The sequence below is a fragment of the Mastomys coucha genome, unplaced genomic scaffold (genome assembly GCF_008632895.1).
Source record: "Mastomys coucha isolate ucsf_1 unplaced genomic scaffold, UCSF_Mcou_1 pScaffold1, whole genome shotgun sequence".
NCBI classification, from domain to species: domain Eukaryota; kingdom Metazoa; phylum Chordata; class Mammalia; order Rodentia; family Muridae; genus Mastomys; species Mastomys coucha.
Genome location: NW_022196891.1, coordinates 19,935,881 through 19,955,097, shown reverse-complemented (window position 1 = coordinate 19,955,097; position 19,217 = coordinate 19,935,881). Strand labels below are relative to the sequence as shown.

General features: G+C 36.7%; 1 protein-coding gene across 2 annotated transcripts in view; it reads left to right on the top strand.

Moving 5' to 3' along the window:
* Dpp10 (dipeptidyl peptidase like 10) overlaps positions 1-19,217 on the top strand; it is a 716,117-nt gene that overhangs the window by 630,931 nt on the left and 65,969 nt on the right. For both annotated transcript variants that reach the window (XM_031380842.1, XM_031380845.1), the window contains exons 11-12: positions 8,167-8,290; positions 16,357-16,395. In XM_031380842.1, coding sequence (XP_031236702.1) covers positions 8,167-8,290; positions 16,357-16,395 — 163 coding nt within the window. The remainder of the gene's footprint in view (positions 1-8,166; positions 8,291-16,356; positions 16,396-19,217) is intronic.

Here is a 19,217-nt window from a genome sequence, read left to right as displayed (position 1 = left end):
TTGTACGTGCTAACCTCTAGCTCAGCAGCTATTGTCAGGTGATGTGTGCTGAGCAAAGAGCAGTCACTTTTCTTACAGGATGAGGCTTCAGAGAGGCTTGCAGGCTACAGTAGATAATCCGTGTCCATGCACATGAATGCAGCACTAAGCCGACTCAGTGAGGTTTTCAAGAGGCACGGGAATTCGTGGGGTCACAGGTGACCAATTGGAGGTAGAGAAAGGATAGATCTCATCAAAAATGATTATCTACAAGTATGTGATTCTCAAACAGTAAAGGATGCAGCAATCATATTAAATTATTAATATATTATTCCTTTACCCTTTTCTTTTTTAGTTGTTTTATAATAAAAATAAACAGGTAAAGACAGTAGAGGGGCTTGTAACTTAGCTCTGTTTGATAAAACTCCTGGCTGGCATTAATAAGGTCCTTGGCTCAATTATAAACACCACAAAACCTGAGAGTGATGATGCATGCCTGTATAACTGGCCGTGGAAGGTACAGGTAGGAGGGTCTCAGAAGTTCAAGGTTTCCTCATAAATCTGAAATCAGTCTGGGGTATGTGAGACCTTGTCTCAAAACACAGCAAGACAAAAAATGACAATGAGGACTAAAAAAAAAAAGATGAGGAAAAGACATGGGTAGAGGCCGTTAGAAATGGGCCATTGAGGAGGGGTAAAGAGACTTTAAGGAAGTACTGTGGAGAGTGAAGCAAGGGTTCAAGTTGGGAACAGTAAGGAGCTGGGTGGGGGAGAGTCATGTAGGGGCAGCAACATAAACTGATGCTATGTCTGTGGAATGCCGTAAGGAAGCTTTTCGCAGTGCACTGACAGAGACCCTGCATGCATTCACTCTTAGTTGTTGGCTTGCCTGCACAAGATGATACCTGTCAGCTTTGCAGCATGAATATGGGAAACACTGTAAGACCTCATCTATAGTTGTGCTCTGGGGAGTCTATGACTGATGAAGGAAAGAGAGTCAGTTTCCTTCAGTAATATGCCCATATCCATGTGGTCAGCCTTCTCCCCCATACATGCAGGTACCATAAATTGGGTTCAGTGTGTTATATCTATACACATACACACACACACACACACACACACACACAAACATACACACACATATACATACACATATACATATATATGAAGAGATATATAGAGAAATAAGTGGCATGGGTTTCAGAAGATTGTTTGCAATTAGGCCGGTCCTTGTGATGTCATGATGATAGGACCATCAGGTACCTCCATTATCAAACCAATGGATCCAATGACAGGACACATAATCATGAGGTGCCCATAGGCAACGCATTTCCATTGTAGTCTCACTGTGCATTCACCACATCCATGATAAAAGTCTGTGCTTTCTTTCCCTCTTACCCTTCTTCCCTTCCTACACCAAGAGGCAAGCTCTGCACTCCCCTACCTGTCTCTTTTAATAAACCTCCCATGTGATAACTGTCACATGGTGTGACTTTGCAGATTTTTCCACATAGATCCAGCAAGGGACATGTGAGAGTACACAGAAGAGTTTGTAGGAGTTAGGGAGGGAGGTGTCGACATGATGAAATACATTGCACTAGTGTATGTAATTCTAGAAAACAATTGAAAATAAATTAGTTTAAGCAAACACTATTTGACAACTTGGAGGAAGTCAGTTTCTTTCTATAATCTCTGTCTTCATTTCTCTCTCTTCAATTTATTTACTAACTTTTACTGATTCGTGCCTGACCCTGTTGACTCATGTCATCAAATATACATAGACCATGCAGACAGGATGTCTTCAGCATAAATTTTGATAATACTCATTGTACTGTCATGCATCTCATCTTTATTTAAAACACAGTCTGAGATGATTCTGGATAAAACTAAGCTTAACATGACCTAACATAATGATCCAGTTCCTTTCCAGTATCCCCAGAACTAAACTCAGTGGAAATAAGATAGTTTACATCATCTGAAGAAGTAAGGGTATTTTGGAAATGCTCACAGTGTTAGTTTAAGGTATTGTAAACACTGGATATTTTTTCTAGAAAACGAGTAGAATGTTAAAAAAAAGATATTCTTTTATGATGAGTCATGAAGACATTAGAGAACCATCATATTCTTTTGAGAAAAAGATGAATTATCTTTTTATTTTTATTGTTTTTGGTTTGTATACACACATGTGTGGAGATGTGTGTGGATGTCTGAAGGCAGCTTGTTGGAGTGGGTTCAAACCTTCTACCAAGTGGATGCTGGGAGTGAACTGTATTTGCAGAAAAAGTACCTCTAGTCTGAGCCATCTTTTTGGCCCTGCATCATTATGTTTGCCTCCCCTCACCCTGTCATTTATCCTGCATTTACTTATTATATGTTTATTCTCATCAACTGTATCACTGTTGTAACTCGGGGACTGTTCCTGTATCCTGGGCTTGATGGCATTGCTCTGCATTTTCCTACGTCCTTGGAATATATCTAGTATGAATTTCTGATTCTTCTAAGAAGGATCTGGACTTCAGGAAAGTTATTCATTCATCTGTTTTCATGGGAATGAATAGAAGAACCTTTCATTCAAGTGATATATAATATCAACAGATGTCTTAAGATGACACCCATTCTGGGTATGTCAGGAGGGACATTGTAGAACACTTAGGATAGAATTCCTGGGTACTCTCGAATAGAATGACATGTATAGGTGCAGAGACATGTTTGGAAAAGACAACATTGATTATACAGTAAGCCAATGACAGCATAGGTGTGTGGGGTTCTAGTGAGATAGTTCATTTAAGACAGTGCTGGTTGTGCAACAAGAAGGTCCTGAGTTTAGTCCTCAGAATTCATATATATACACAGGGCCATCCATACTTAGAATCTTAGCACTAGAAAGGTAGAAATATGCAAATATGCAGATCCCAGGTACTCGTGGGATATTCTGGTTGAGTTGGTGAGCCTTTAGGGCACTTAGATACTGTGGGGAAAAAAGGAGAGGAGACAGTTAAAGAGTGACTAAGTAGGACAATAGAAGTTGAATCGTGTCTCCCTCCATACTTATACAGGTGTTTATACACACACACACATACACACAAACACACACACACACACACACACACACACCGTCAGAGAGAAAGGAAGGAAGTTAGGAAAAAAAGCAGACAGAAAGACTACTAACAGAGGTCAGATTCCAGCACACCCATACTAAAATGTTTCTGATATTCCATTACACATACCCTTTGGACACTTGGGTCTTCTGAGAAAAGACACTATGAGACAAAGTCTCTGAAGGCTAGAGTAGTGTCCCTTAAACCTGCCTGTCTTTGTCTCTATGACTCAGCCTATGCTTATGAGCTAACAGTATGTGTGCTAGGAATTAAAGTAAGATTTGCACCTGGAATCTTGGGGTCCAGAAAATGTAGAGCAAAGGGCGTAACTCAGTGAGCATGCCTGCCTTTCCTTAATGCCTACATGTCAACCTCTGCTATAACTTCCATGTTATGTATTTGCATCAACTGTTTGGAACTTTTCAGTGTTTGGAGACTGTCTCTTTTAAAACTGCAAATTTGTTTTCAGGAACAATTGTCACTGTTCAGACTTTACATACCAAGTAGAAAGTGATGGTTAGATAGTAAATGAGCTGTACACTAAGGTATATCACACTAGAATAGATGTTTGTAAATATGAGGCAACACATATAAATTAACTATATCATCTAATCAAAGATAAATATAAATGTTTGACTACAAAACAATTATGCTTATCTTAAAATTCTTATATTTACATTTATATACACTTTCAAACAGCAGTTAACAGGAATGTGTAGTTAGGATTTTTAATTCTTCTCCAAATATCAAATCTTTTTGGAAGCCAGTATAGGTAAGACTATAGAATCGATAAAGTGTATCATTTTTGGTGAAGGGGTTCCCAAGATTTGTCTAAGAGCATTTCAGATAAATATTGAAATTCTGCTGTTTTGTTATTTACTTTAAAACTCATTCTTGTTATCCTCTCATCTCAATTTGCCCTACGTTGTTCTATTTAGACAATTGAGATAAATTTTTTTCTGTAGGCTAAAATTAATTTGCCAATGTAGCTGTCCCCTAAGAGCTGAGGACACTTTAATTTTTTTTTACAATCATTGATTAACCTTTCCAGTGTTCATGTTAATTTTAATATGACTGGGGGTAAGGCTCATAAATCTTTACAGTATTCATATTAACTTTACTATAACTTTAGACCATTTATATCTGCCATTCTGGAATATACGAATCGTTATAATTCAACATTGCTTTTCCTAGTTATGTATGGGACATACCCTTCCTTTATCTCAAAGCCTAATTGTATATAATCCACGAAAGGTTGATGCTTACGTTTCTGTTTTGTATGTCTGTGTGCATTCAAATATTTCTGTGTAGGAGTTATGTATGATTTGGATGTCCTTCCTTTGTTTGCGTGATATAAGAAGAATTTTACAAGCCACTCCCACCTCCAAGCCACCTCTTGGCCCTCTAGGCATTTATTGTTTACACCATTAAATATCATTATATTTACTCAAAATAATTTTCTTGAAACAAAACATTGAAAGTAGAACAGGATCTACTTTCATTTTTCTACATACAGACTGACAGTTAGATATGCATGATTTGTTGAAGATGCTTTCTTTTTTCCATTGTACATTTTTGGCTTCTATGTCAAAGATCAAGTGTCCACATGTGTGTGGTTTTATTCATGTGTCTTCAATTCTATTCCATTGATCAAGGCGTCTGTCTCTGTACCAATACCATGCAGTTTTTATTACTATTGTTTTGTAGTATAGATTGAGGTCAGGGATAGTGATTTCCCCCAACACATATACAGGAGAGGACTGCCGGATCTTGACTCAGTGAAAGAAGATGCATCTAACCCTCAAAAGACTTGAAGTTCCAAGGAGTGGGGAGGCCAGGTGGAATTGGGTGGGGGGGCATAGGGACATCTTCTTAAAGATGAGGGTGGGGAGGAGGTATGGGATGTGGAACAGTCATACGGCAGACCAAGAGGGGGATAAAGACTGGACTGTAAAAATGAAGTAAAGAATAAAAAGAAAGAAAGAGAGAAAGAAAGAGAGAGAGAGAGACAGAGAGAGAGAGAGAGAGAGGAAGGAAGGAAGGAAGGAAGGAAGGAAGGAAGGAAGGAAGGAAGGAAGGAAGGAAGAGGAGAAGGACACTCTTCCTTGTAGAACCTCCTGGCCTAGTGAGATGCTCAAAGAACATATCCAAGCAAGCTCTGCATGCAACTCAAGGTTGTTCCACTAACTGCTTAGAGAAACTGCTTTTACAGTTTGTCTGAGTTTCTTCACAATTTATAATTAACTGATTGTAAAAGTTTCCAGATGTTTTGACTAGACTGGAAAAATGATACGCCAGACATCATTTCACTGCAAGTTATGCTCGTCCTTCGGCTGACACCTCCACTTTGACAGGATAACAGATAATGTTTGAGAGAACTGTAACTGTTTAGAAAAGCATGCAAAAACTGTGAAATTTATGCAGCTAGATCTCTCGCCCACAGTTGTCCTAGGACAAAAGATTGTCTTTATCAAATTTTACTATCTACAAATGATATTTTTTTAACTCAAATGAACACTTTGCTTTTTTTAAGATTTAATTTTATTTATTTGTGTTTACCTGTATGTGAGTGTATACCACATGAGTACAGTGCCCATACAGGCCAGAAGAGGGCATTAGATCTCAGAGTTTGAGTTAAAAGAGGTTGTAATCTTCCCCATGAATGTGCTGGGTACTGAAATCCTCTCTTTATTTTTTTTAACTAGATATTTTCTTTATTTACATTTCAAATTATATTGCCTTTCCTAGTTTCCCCTCCAAAAAAACAGAAAAAAAAAACCTGTTCCTCCCTCTCCTCTCTTCCTGCTCATCAACCCACCCTCTCCCTCTTCCTGGCCCTGGCAATCCCCTTACACTGGGGCATAGAACCTTCACAGGGTCAAGGGCCTCTTCTGCCATTGATGACTGACAAAGCCATCCTCTGCTAGACATATGCTGCTGGAGCCAGGAATCCCACCATGTGTGCTCTTTGGTTGGTAGTTTAGTCCCTGGGAGCTCTGAGGGTACTAGTTAGTTCATATTGTTGTTCATCCTAAGAGGCTGTAAACCCTTCAGCTCCTTGGGTCCTTTCTCTAGCTCTTTCATTGGGGACCCTGTGCTCAGTCCAATGGATGGCTGTGAGCCTCTACTTCTATATTAGTCAGGTACTGTTAGAGCCTCTCAGGAGACAGCTATATCAGGCTCCTGTCAGCCAGCACTTGCTGGCATCCACAATAGTGTCTGGATTTGATGATTGAATATGAGAAGAATTCACAGGTGGAGCAGTCTCTGGATTGTCCTTCCTTCAGTCTTTGCTCCATACTTAGTCTCTGCAACTCCTTCCATGAGTATTTTGCTCCCCCTTTTAAGAAGGAATGAAGTAGCCACACTTTGGTCTTCCTTCTTCTTGAGTTTCTTGTGGTTTGTGAATATTTCTTTGTGTATTCCAATCTTCTGGGCTAATATCCACTTATCAGAGAGTGCATAGCATGTGTGCTCTTTTGTGATTGGGTTACCTCACTCAGGATGATATTCTCCAGATCCATCCATTTCTCTATGAATTTCATTAATTCATTATTTTTAATAGCTGAGTAGTACTCCATTGTGTAGATGTACCACCTTTTCTGTATCCACTCCTCTGTTGAGGGACATCTGGGTTGTTTCCAATTTCTGGCTATTATACATAAGGCTTCTATGAACATAGTGGAGCATGTGTCCTTCGGCTTCCACATGTATATGCAAACATAGAGGTATCCTCTCCTTAGGACAGTACAGAAAGTGCTCTTAACTGTCAAGGGAGCTCTGCAGCCTGCAAACATCAGCTTTAACACAACAAGCACAAATGGCACTTGTCCAGTTGTTTTTTATGTTGTATCTCTGTTATGAAATAGAGGAAGTATCTAGAAAGTTTGTTGCTTTTTGTTTTTATCATAGACCAAACTATGATAATTGGGTTTGAGGTATGGGAGCTCTGAGATTTATGATATATTATGTTAATTTCTTAACATGAAATCAAAATATGTTATAAATATAATTTATATTACATACTTATAACAATCTCCCATCACTTTAAGGAAATAATTATACTAGTAATTAACATTCCTTCTATGCAAAAGAACTAATACCCAGTCAGCTGCTTCAGTTTGATTTCTTTTTTACTTTTAACTGTTTGAAACAAGAAGAGTAACAAAATGATTGAAATATTATGACTAAATGGTTGGAATTGGTAATCCACAGTTGACAAAAACGAATTTCATTGTGTTAGTTACTTTCCTTGATGCTGTGATCAAATAACTGATAAAAGTAATTAAAGAAAGGAAGCATTTTTCTGGGCTCAGAGGTCAAGGAGATAGTCCATCCTGGGCTGTGTTGTGCAGTCATGTTAACAGGGGCATGAAGCAGCTGGTCATATGGCAGCACAGTCAGGACTCAGAAAGACATGAATGCTGGCCTTCAGTTCATTTTCTCCATTTTATTCACTCTTCAACTAATAAAATGGAAAATCTTATAAGCATGTATAGAGATATGTCACCTAACTTATTCTAAAGTACTGTCTAGTTGTGAAGAAGATTAACCATGACAAATATCATTAATACCCTAGGCAAAGACTTTATGTATAAGATAAAATATTAAGGTTGTACATGAGGAATAACCATTAAGACAAGATTAAGTTTTGCATTGTAATTAGCTCTAAGTTTTTCTTCCAACAAAGAATAACATAATGTTAAAATTATATCCTTGTTTTTCATATTCTAGTCCTAATCAATAAATATTTTCTTGGAAAAGTCAAGTATAGGCTGGTTTCTAGTTTTTCAAAAATTGCTTTTCTGGTAAATAATTCATTCCCACATTTTTCTTCTATCTCATTTATATTTGCATATATATTCATATTTAGACTTTTAAATTTATTTTAAATTGTATACATAAATATTTAAACAAGAATATGTATATCTATATAGGTATATAGATATACATAGGTACACAGAATACAACATCCTTATAATGTTTCAGTGTTTACATCTAAAACAACACATAGCTCTTACTTGTATTGTTACTGATTATCATGCTCTAAATGTAAGTTTTCTTGTTTGTTTGTTTGTTTCCAAACTAGAGAATATTACATCACCATGGTTAAATGGGTAAGCAACACCAGGACAGTGGTCAGGTGGTTGAATCGGCCTCAGAACATCTCCATCCTTACAGTCTGTGAATCTACCACTGGGGCATGCAGTAGGGTGAGTTTAATTCATTTCCATCCTTTTTGTAAAGTAAAATGGCTAGGATTTATTACGTTGGAAGTCAGGTTTCTTAGAGTTTCATAAAAATACTTTTTTTTCTTCCAACGTTATTAGGAAAAGAAAGAAATACTTAATGTGTATACTTTTGTGACTAGGGAAGTGTCTCAGAGTATGAGCCATTTTCCACATTGCCTCAAGTACCTGAGCACCTAAATAAATTACAGGCAAGTGTGGTTGACACCTTGAAGCCTTGCTTTCGGGAGATGGAGACAGGTCAGGAAAAGAGCAGATTGGCTAGCTACACTTGTTGAATTGCTGGGCTCCAGGTTCAGCAAGAGACTTTCCTCAATATGTGACATTAGAACAATTAAGATACTTAATGTCAAACTTCAGCTTCCACATGCATGTGTAAACATAGATATGTGAACTTGCACACATACATACCACACACATATACAAGTAAAATATTAAAGAAAAGTACACACTTTGCTCTATATTCTAGTTTTGAAAGCAGTGGTGTCAAGAATAATTAAAGGAAAACAGTCAGCTCTTAAAGAAATGTATAGATACATGTCCACCGCACAAATGTTGTTTAAAATGTATGGAACTCTTTTTAGTTGAGAAAGTTCTGTACATATTTTGTCCTTGGCTTGACGTTATTGAAAGTATCCTTCCCATTTTCTTTAGAGATGACCACTTCCCAGTATAGTTCATACTAGCTCTGTGGTGATGTTTCCATACCTATAGTATATAAAAGTGGACAAAAAGGCTCTTATTCTAGTAATTGTAACAATGAGTTGAATTTAAATCTCTAAGATTAATTTCTATAAACTATGCAATAACTTAAATTACATCACAATTAAGTCTCTTGACAAAGAAGATGGATCAATAATGGGTTCTCAAATTATGTAATAAGGAAACCATTTCAGTTTATGCTTTCCTCTGTAAACCACTAAAAGTTATATAAAACAACTTTTCAGGTATAGGAAAATAGAAGAAGTAGGCCATATTAGGCAAGTTCTCTAGTGATAAGTTACATATTCTGCCTTATGTTGATTGAAAATATGGAGTATAGAAGAGGAACTCAAGTGAACGATGACCCTCTCACTCATCTACGGGAACAGTGAGAATCAATTTTGTCTAGCAAGCTCAAACCCACAAGTTGGGATGTCTAGAATGCAATTGATCAATGAGAAGATATAATAGTCTTTGGCTGAGTGTTTAGACATTGATTTACCTATCAGAAGAAAGTTTACCTTTTTAAAGTAAAATTAAAATTCAATAATTTGCAGCAATGCATAATTTATAAAAAAATGTTCTACACATTTGGAGAAATATAACCCAGTTTTCACCCTCAGAACTAGTCTGTAGGAATATACCCAAGCATAACAATATTGGGGTAACTAGGATTTATGCAAACTAATAGAGAGATTTTTAATAGTCAACTCCCTTAAAAACACGCAGATGAAGTTTTTCAGTAGTGAAATACATAGAAAAACTCAAAAATGAATTTTTTCTAATAAAAATAAACAGTATTGCTGGATGGTGGTGGCACACACCTTTAATCCCAGCACTTGGGAGGCAGAGGCAGGTGGATTTATGAGTTCGAGGCCAGCCTGGTCTACAGAGTGAGTTCCAGGACAGCCAGGGATACACAGAGAAACCTTGTCTCAAAAAACCAAACCAAACCAAACCAAAACAAAACAAAACACAGTATTGCAGGTGAACATTAACTGACTGTGTCTAAGCACATTAAACACTGTTATAGGAAACACAAAAAAATTACAAACAAATATGAATTTCTGAAAGCAAAATCACAATTTCAGTGTCTAGTCAATCACTGTGGGCAAGTCATAGCAGTGAAAGTTTCAAACAACTGGTCACAGCCCATCCAAGTCCAAAGCACAGGGAATGGACACCTTCATACTTACCAGCTTTTCTTCTTAACTCAGTTTCATGAAACTTCAGTTGTATGTATAACAGTGCAAATTGATATACATGTGAAATTATATGTAGAAAATTTTAGGTTAAAGATAATAGAGTAATAAGTACTGAAGACAAAATGATACAGTACTGCTCTTTCATAAATGTGTACAATATGTTTAACATCTTCAAGCTTTTGGTAAATCCAAAACAATATAAAGATAAACAATAATTTAAAAGCTCATATTCAACTTACTGCAAATCAAAGATTTAGTGGAAATATTGAGAATATCCTCAGAGAAAACAACATTAATATAACAGGAAATAATTAAGAGAATAATTGTCTATGTTTTGTCAGACACGGCATAAACTAGAAAAGAAGAGATTGACAGATCTCAGACTGATATTGAGGCATTGTCAAAATTCCTCAGCTTTGGTTTTTCTGAAAGGGGTGGATTGCATAACCACATAGGAAATGTATTATTTAATTTGATCAAAATAGAGGAATATAATTAAGCCAGTGATTAATAGTCATTTGGTCATAAACTGTTGACTAATCAGAAATATCTGACTATTTAAATATTTGTACATCTAAAAACAATACTTTGTATTCGTAACAAGCTGGAATCACTTAGAAAGAAATATATACAATTTTACTCACTACCTTTGGTAATCCTATCTATCTATCTATCTATCTATCTATCTATCTATCTATCTACCTATCTATCTGTCTGTCTGTCTGTCTGTCTATCTGCTACAGTAGCCTAAATACTAGTAAAGTTACAAAAGTGTTCAACAACAGCATATGAAAATAATAGATAGTTGAAAATATGTCATTCAACTGCAACATCAGAATTTTGAGAATGAGCTCAACTCAAAGTGAGACCCTGTCTCCAAAGACAACAGAAGGGAAAAATTCCAAAAGTCCTTAAATAGATAATTTTTTTTAAAGAGGATTTAAAAAGAGGTAGACTCCAGAATAATGTGTGAATTAAAGAGCAAAACAGAAAAGAAGCTGAAACCTATGATCAGCTTTAGCATAATGAGCTGAAAGAAACAGAAATATATTACATAATATATCCTTATGACCTTTAATGCCCATCTAGTTCTGTTTTATTTCTCATGCTTTCATTAAATACTTTGAGAAAAACAAACAAAACAAAAAACAAACTAAAAACAAAAAACAAAAAACAAAAAAACAAAAAAACAAAAATCAAACAACCAAAACAAACCATCTTGAGTGAGAAAGGGCCCTCACATTCCAATGCACAGCTCATCCCGGTGGACATCTTGGGGTAAGTGAACTCATAGGTGGGATGAATATGCGTATGCATTTTTGACCAAGTGTGGGAATGTGACCATATGTGGGAGGCCCACGAAATCCAGAAAGCCAGAAGCAGGTGAGTGATATACAAGCTATGGATTAACTTTCAGGCACTTGTAAGCTGCCATGTGGGTGCTGGGTATCAAATTCAATACTTCATTGAAAGCCCTATGAGAACAAATTCCCAAGAATAAAGAGAGGAAAAATTAACGGTGGTAACTCTTCAGTTCCAGGTAGTAATTCTGTGTACATAAAAGTCAGTGTGTCTCTACAACGACACATATGCATCCATATTTAAAAATATTTTTTGGCCTTGACTCTTCTGTAAGTTTAATTTGTTTCAAAATGAAGAATTCAGAAAATGAAACAAAATACATTTCTATGGTAATAATAATAGTACTAAGATGAAAGTAAACTAAGATGTATTAAAACATTTAATATTGCATATGCCAGGATTGATGTAAACATCTCAATATTTAGTGCCACAGCATTATAAAAGACATTTTAACGATGTTAAGTAAATGCTCTTGAATTGAAAGGCTTTGTAATGTTAAATTATCAGTTCTATTCAAATTTCAAAATATTTCAAGTTAAAGTTCCTTCAGCCCTTCCTTTCTGGACTGTTTAAAGCTTTTATTTATTCTTTGCTGGTCTCACTAAGTCCCAGGAGAAGGCCTTGAACTTAAGATGTTCTTGCCTTGACTGGCTGAGTGATAGGTGTGTATCATCATACCCAGTTTTCTCAGATTTGCTTTCAGCAAAAGAAAAGTTCATTTAAAAATATATAATGGGTCCAGCAAGGTGTTTTAAAGGGTAAGGAGTCTGCTGCCAAACTTAGCAATGTGAATTCGTTCTCAGGATCTATATGGTTGAAGGAGAAAAATCGCTCAGAAGTGTAGTTTTTTGACCTCCACATACCTGTTATGTGCACATGCGCATGCACACACACACACACACACACACACACACCTCCTCAAGAAAAAGGTAAAATAAATTTATTGGGAAATCTATACATGTAAATAATTCATACTATTCTCAGAAATAAGAACGATGCACTGTATAAACTGACTGTAAAAGTAACTAGAAATCACTGTACTCATACTGAAGAGAGGTGAGCCACGGAGACCGGCAAACTAACAGTTGAAACACATGATTTATAGAAAATGTGCTTTCATTTATTATATCAGTTGATACATACTCCATAGAGGAAATGAAATGATTTTTAACCATATAGAAATAAACTATTTACCAACTATTTCATAACAATAAAATGTCATTTTGAGAACAACCACACTCTTAGATCCAACGTGACATGATGTCAAATTTCTAGAGGAAACTATGGAGAATATGACCTATTCTCCAGAGGCTCATATGTCTGAACTTTGTCCTCAGTTGGTAGTAGTGTGTGAAAGCTTTAGTAGGCTGAGAGTTGATAGTCAGTCCTGCTTCCAGTTTACTCTCTGCTCCCTGAGTGGGAATGAAATGTGACCAGCCTGTGTCCTCCCCCTGCCCCTGCCCCTGCCCTTGCCCCCGCCCCTACCCCGGCCCCCGCCCCCACCCCGCCCCTGCCCCTGCCCCTGTCCCATGCCTTACTGCTACAATGGATTATATCCCTCAGACTATAATCTGCAATGAACTATTTACTGAGATAAATTTCCTCTTATCAGATATATATTTAGTCACAGCAGGAGGAAAAAATAATACAATCCTCTTCTACTTAATAAGCCAAATAATCACCAATCATAGAAAAAATTATGGAAATTCATTAAAATCAGAAATTCATCAGGAACTGTTATGAAAATGGCTAACAAGACCACAGCTGATAAAATCTGTTTTCTCAAAGACATCACACACAGATAAATACCACAATAAATGCAATGTACCAGTCCAACAACTAAGCAACTGCTTCAACAGAATATATGAATAGACACTTAGAAGAAGAGAAACAAATGTGTGAAACTTGCTTGTCCTTGTTGCGTATTAGATATATGTAGACTAAAATCTTGAGATGCTAGTACACAGGAGAGTCAATAAGTTATAATAGCAACTCAAAAACAAACAGAATTTGTGAATGAGGGGACAAAAACATTAAAATTTGTATTCTTTGAAGATAAAACTGAAAATAATTCAATTCCATTAAAATACATTTTGAAGATTAGCTGGAATTAAACAAAAAATGTAAACACAGAATGCATGATAAAATATTTTATGGAGTACACCTATATGAACTCCTGCTTGGTCCTTCCATTACTATCTGAACAAAAGTAAAATCACACAAAATGATTTGCAGAGAAAATAAAACATTAGCGATACTTTATTCACAGTGGCTAAAAGATGCTGGTGGGAAACAGTCCCTTAACAGGGAATGGATTAAATGCTAAGTAATATTAATGGATTCGATAGAGTTCCACCCAGCCATTTAAAAAGGAGTAGTTACATGGGTTGGGGAGATGTGTTTCCAAGTAAAGTGCTATGCCCACATGAGTATGCCTGAATTCAGTACCGTAGAAGTTGTATAGGGCTGGATGCAGTAGTGGGTATCTGTAATCCCATCTCTTCTGTGCAGTATAGGTGGTGGAAGCTGGAGAATACCCAGAAACTCACAGGCTGGGCAGCCTGGCATAGACAGTGGCAAACAAGAGACTGTGACTTCAATAAAATGGAAGGCAAGGACTGCCACCTGGAAGTCCTCTGACTTCCAAACATGTGCCATGACATAGCTGCACTGAAAGTCACACACAGATGAACACACACACACACAGAGGCACACACAGAGACACAATCAAAACAACAACAAAACAACAGTAACCAGAGAGGGATACGTCACAAAAATGTGTCAAGAAAGAATCCTGACACCCACAGGTGATACATGATTCAATTCTCTGGCTTCCTACAACCAGAAAAACCAATCTATAGGAAAAAGATTAGAAGACTGTATTTTCGAGCCATTATACAAGCCTGTAACATGGAAGAACCGGGAGTTCTGTACCATGATGATATAAAAATAAATAAAATCGTCAAAACTCTTGAAGTTAAGCACTCCTGGTCTGTACATTTCATTTCTTGTGAACATTCTAGAAACACACTTCTTCAATCGTTTTTTCAAGAGGAGAATTAAATAAGCAGCAGTTTGTCATTGAATAGCTTGAGTAGGAATTGGATAGTCAAGGCTACCACCACTGCCAGGATGGGAGTTATGGTGTTTGTATTACATTTGTAGCACTACTAACATCCTCCCAATCATTATGTTCTATCTGTTATAGATTGGCCAGACTTTCTGGTGTATTTAATAAACTGTAATAAATGGGTTGTTACTCAACTGACAACCTAGTCATATTAAACTTGTCCTGGATAGAAGTGCCGGTGTCCTTCAGCCAAGTGCTTGCCTTACATATGAGAGGCAAAACTGGCCCAACCATAGAATCCTGTTACCTCCTCTATGCAAGAACAATCCAAGTATTTTTACTACAGGACCCCGAGGATAAGTTAACATGGTATACATCCTCATGTCTGTCATTAGGTTTACTTAAAACACTATCGAGACTGTAGTGATTTTATGCTGTATCTGAGTTTAAAAGTTTCATTTTTTTGCACATGTAATTGGTATGACAAGTGACAGTCTGGAAGAATTTAGCTCTGAAGTCTTAAGAAAGCCAGGGTGAGAGAAATAAGCAGTTGTACTTCTTATTTTATATCTTCGGTAGAAAGGATGGGTATTGCTTTATTGAACATAGAGAATTAAGGAGTCATTTCTTTAAATGCTTTCCAATGTGTGCATGGAGCCATATGTAATGAAATATTGAAAACACGTGCTTGAAAAGAAGAAAGTGACTAAAGCCAGTGTTCTGCTTCAGTGGTTATGAGTGCTTGATGTTCTTTCAAAGGTCCAGAGTTCAGTTCCCAACATACATGTTAAGGGACTCATAACCGTGTAAGGCCAGCTCTAAAGATCTGATGCTTCCGTTTTGGACTCTAAACATGATGTACGCACACACAGAGAAAATCATATATACATATGATTAATCTTTTAAGAGAAAGGGGTCAATTATAACACATATAACAGTGTATATTTATGAGCAGGTGATAGAAAATATGGAAATAGTATGAACAATTTGAAATGAGCCTTTCTTCATGTAGAGAAGAATCATGTCCAGTACTTTTAGGTTTCTTAATTTGACTCCCTTTTAAAATATACATTTGTATGTTTCAACAAAGTTGAGCTTTATGTCATGATAAAACAACATTATTTCTAAAATATTTCATCTACTTAACTTGAGATTAATTGGTCAAATTTGGCTTTTGCAATGATTTTAGCAGTGACCATTTACAAGATATTTCAAAGGAAAAATCAAATCTGAAATGTCATAGGTTGGATTTTTTCTCTAACACTGAATGAGTACTAATGAGAAAAAATGGTTATGACTAAGAGTGAATTAAAAGAATTTTAGATTTTGAATTTTACTGCTGGCTGTTTGCCCAGCTCTGCTGCAGACTTAATACTGTTTCCAGATGATTTCTACAAAGCAAGAAAAACAGGGTCTGGTGGTTCACTGAATTTTGAAGGATGGCAATAAAACACAACTGGAGAGTGACCTTGCAACTGTACTACCCTGGTAATGTCTTCTTGGGATGTACCCTCATCAAAATGTTGCATCTCTACTTTTCAAATCAATATTGCCAATTGGATGGATCTCTGAAGGGATTTCTCTAGTTAGTGAGGGGGGTAAAGTTATAAAAAGAAGAGTATAAGAAAGGTTGCATGGATGAATGCTCATGTTGATGTCAGATGCTTCATGAGGCAATTGTTCTGTTTCAGAAATATGAGATGACGTCTGACACCTGGCTCTCTAAACAGGTAGAGTATACGTGGTTTGTTTCACTTGTTGGCCATTATAAACATTTCCATCACGTGATAGTTATATAGTTTTCTCTAAAATGTTATTTCCGGGGTTTGGAAAGATGGCTTCTGGGTTAGATCAGTTACTATTGCAAGCATGAGAACCAGTATGCATTCACAGAATCCATGTAAATGTCTGGAGGATATGGTGGCTTACCTGTAAAGAAGGCAGATACAATTTTCCATAGAGCAAGCAAGCTAGTAAGACCAGTCAGAGGGGTGTGCTATGCATTTGATAGAGAGAATTCTTGGATAGAAAGATTTTCTTTCCCACAATTGAAACAACTTGGTATGTTCCTGTGGGCCTTATATTATAACCAGCACCATTAGAGAGGCCATAGTAGTTGAAATTAGAAATCATAACAATTCTGCTACATACTGTCATAACAATCATCTTCTTCATTCTATTATCATTACTCTCCAATATAGATGGTATTCACATGTCCTCCTTTTGAAGGGGGAACAAAAATTTCCCCCCAAATTTCATCATAAATCACCTGTTAAAGCCACCTCCACCGCAACCCTAACCAGATACCATCTCCAAATAAAATTGCTGTAAAGACACATGTAATTTTTTTCATTCATTAATTTATTTATTCATTTTAATCCTTATCACAGCGTCTTCTCCTCCTTATATGCTCTCAACAGGCCCTTACCCCATGCACCCCTTCCCTTCTCCCCTGAAAAGAGGGAAGATCCTATGGGTTTCATTCCACCCAGGCACATCACATGTAATATTTTTGTGGTAAAATCCAGATAAAACAACAGAAAGGACTTTCTTTGTTATTCCCCATTGAGGTAGACACCTACAGCAATAGGTCACACAAGAACATACCATCCACATTTCTTGACTAGAAAAGAGAATGTAGGAAGGCTGTTTATATGCTCTCAGGTAGATATATAGGCAGTTGTACACATGGAAGGAGAGAAATAATTTATTGTGTTCTATATAAATATACACTTATTAATAGAAATTTATCCTGTTATGCAAAATGAAAAGGAAGTATAATTTTAAATTTATTAGTGATAATATGTTCTCATTCAATTAAGTTAGACACTAAAAAGAAAACCAATAGAAATTAAGAACGTGACATGTATTGATGTCTTCTGAATTGCTCTCCTTCACACAGTGTTCTATAAATTTTAGAGCCATGAAAATTCCTAACAATTTAACAAGCATGACTATATTAAATCCAAATTTATATGTGTTGCATAGAATACGTTTTTAAACAACAAACACCCTGTTATCAATTGTTCAATAAGAAAATGCATTTGGTGTTCTTTCAGAGTTGATTTTATTCTTTCAAGAGGATGATGAGAATCTTATTGAATGCTTAGAATTTCATAAAATGGAAAAGGCTGGGCACAGTAATTAGTGGGAGCACATTTCTAAGATAATTAGGACATTAGTAGCAGCACATATTCACTTTCAGGATAGTTGAAATGAAAGTAATGAATGGACATGGTTGGCCTTACTTCCAAAGGGTCTGAATATAGGATGGGAAGTGTGTAACACACATAGAAGTTTGTAGAGCTAAGCATCCCAGGTCCAGTGTCCTTTCCCATTTCTCAGAAACTCTGTCATAAAGGATATTCCAGATATGAAGGCAGAGGGTGAGAGCAGAGTTCACCCAACCTCGAGTTTTGAGTTTTCATTGTGTCTTATGTACTTTTGTTCAAATTTACTTAAGTTATTTCTGAGGTTTCAAGATATTACATATATTATCACATTTTCATGAATATCCATCCACTCAGTGAAAAATGAAAAGTACCATGACATTGCTGTTCAGGATAGGTTTTCCTGACCTGGGGGATGTTTCGGTGAGGACTATAGTCTTGTTGCCCCCATGTTACATATGTTACAGAGGAAGGCTTCATGCACACAGGAGACACAAACCTGTAAACAGATGCACAAGTACTCAATGCATGTACCAAGTGGTATAAACTGGTGTAAGAAACAGGTAGAAAGTAAAAAGCAGACAAGACTGTAGGGAGCAGCAGAATATCAGGCTTTCCTGGGACAATCATGAAGAAGGTGACCTTAGAGATGAAATATGCAGACATAGGGGAAGAGCTAGATGAAGATAAGAAAACCATGAAGGCCATGCTGAGATAGGAGCAAGTTCCGATGCAGGGGAAGTGTAAGAAGAGAGGTGAAATTCACAATAGCAAGGTGAGGCCATTTGTACGTCTGGGAAGGCATTTCAAAGCTATACGACAGGGCCAGGAGAACTGTTTCAGTGGTTAGAGCATGCACTGCTCTTGGAGAGGACCAGAGTTTGGTTCTCTGAGCCCAAGTGGGTGACTCCCCTGTAACTCCAGCTTCAAGAGACCCCATACCTCTGGACTCCATTGAAACTGCCACATATGCACATAAGTATGCCGTAAAAATTTAAAACTTGTAAATCTTTCAAAGAAAACCACACCATGTTTAGAAGCATTTCTTTAATTAGGCAGAAAGGAATGTGATGCTACATCAAATGTTAGCTCTCTTAATGTACTCATGTGTGTGTGTGTATGTGAGTGTGTGTGTTTGTATGAGTATATGTTTATATGTGTATGTGTTTGTATGTCTATGTGTATGTATGTGTAAGTGTATGTATGTGTGTGTATATGTATGTCTCTGTGTAAAATATATTTATGTTCTTCCTGAGGAGACACACACACATCCTCATACAAGTGTACCAAATATATATTCATCTAAATACACACACATACACACACACACACACACACACACACACACACACACACACACACACACATATATATATACACCA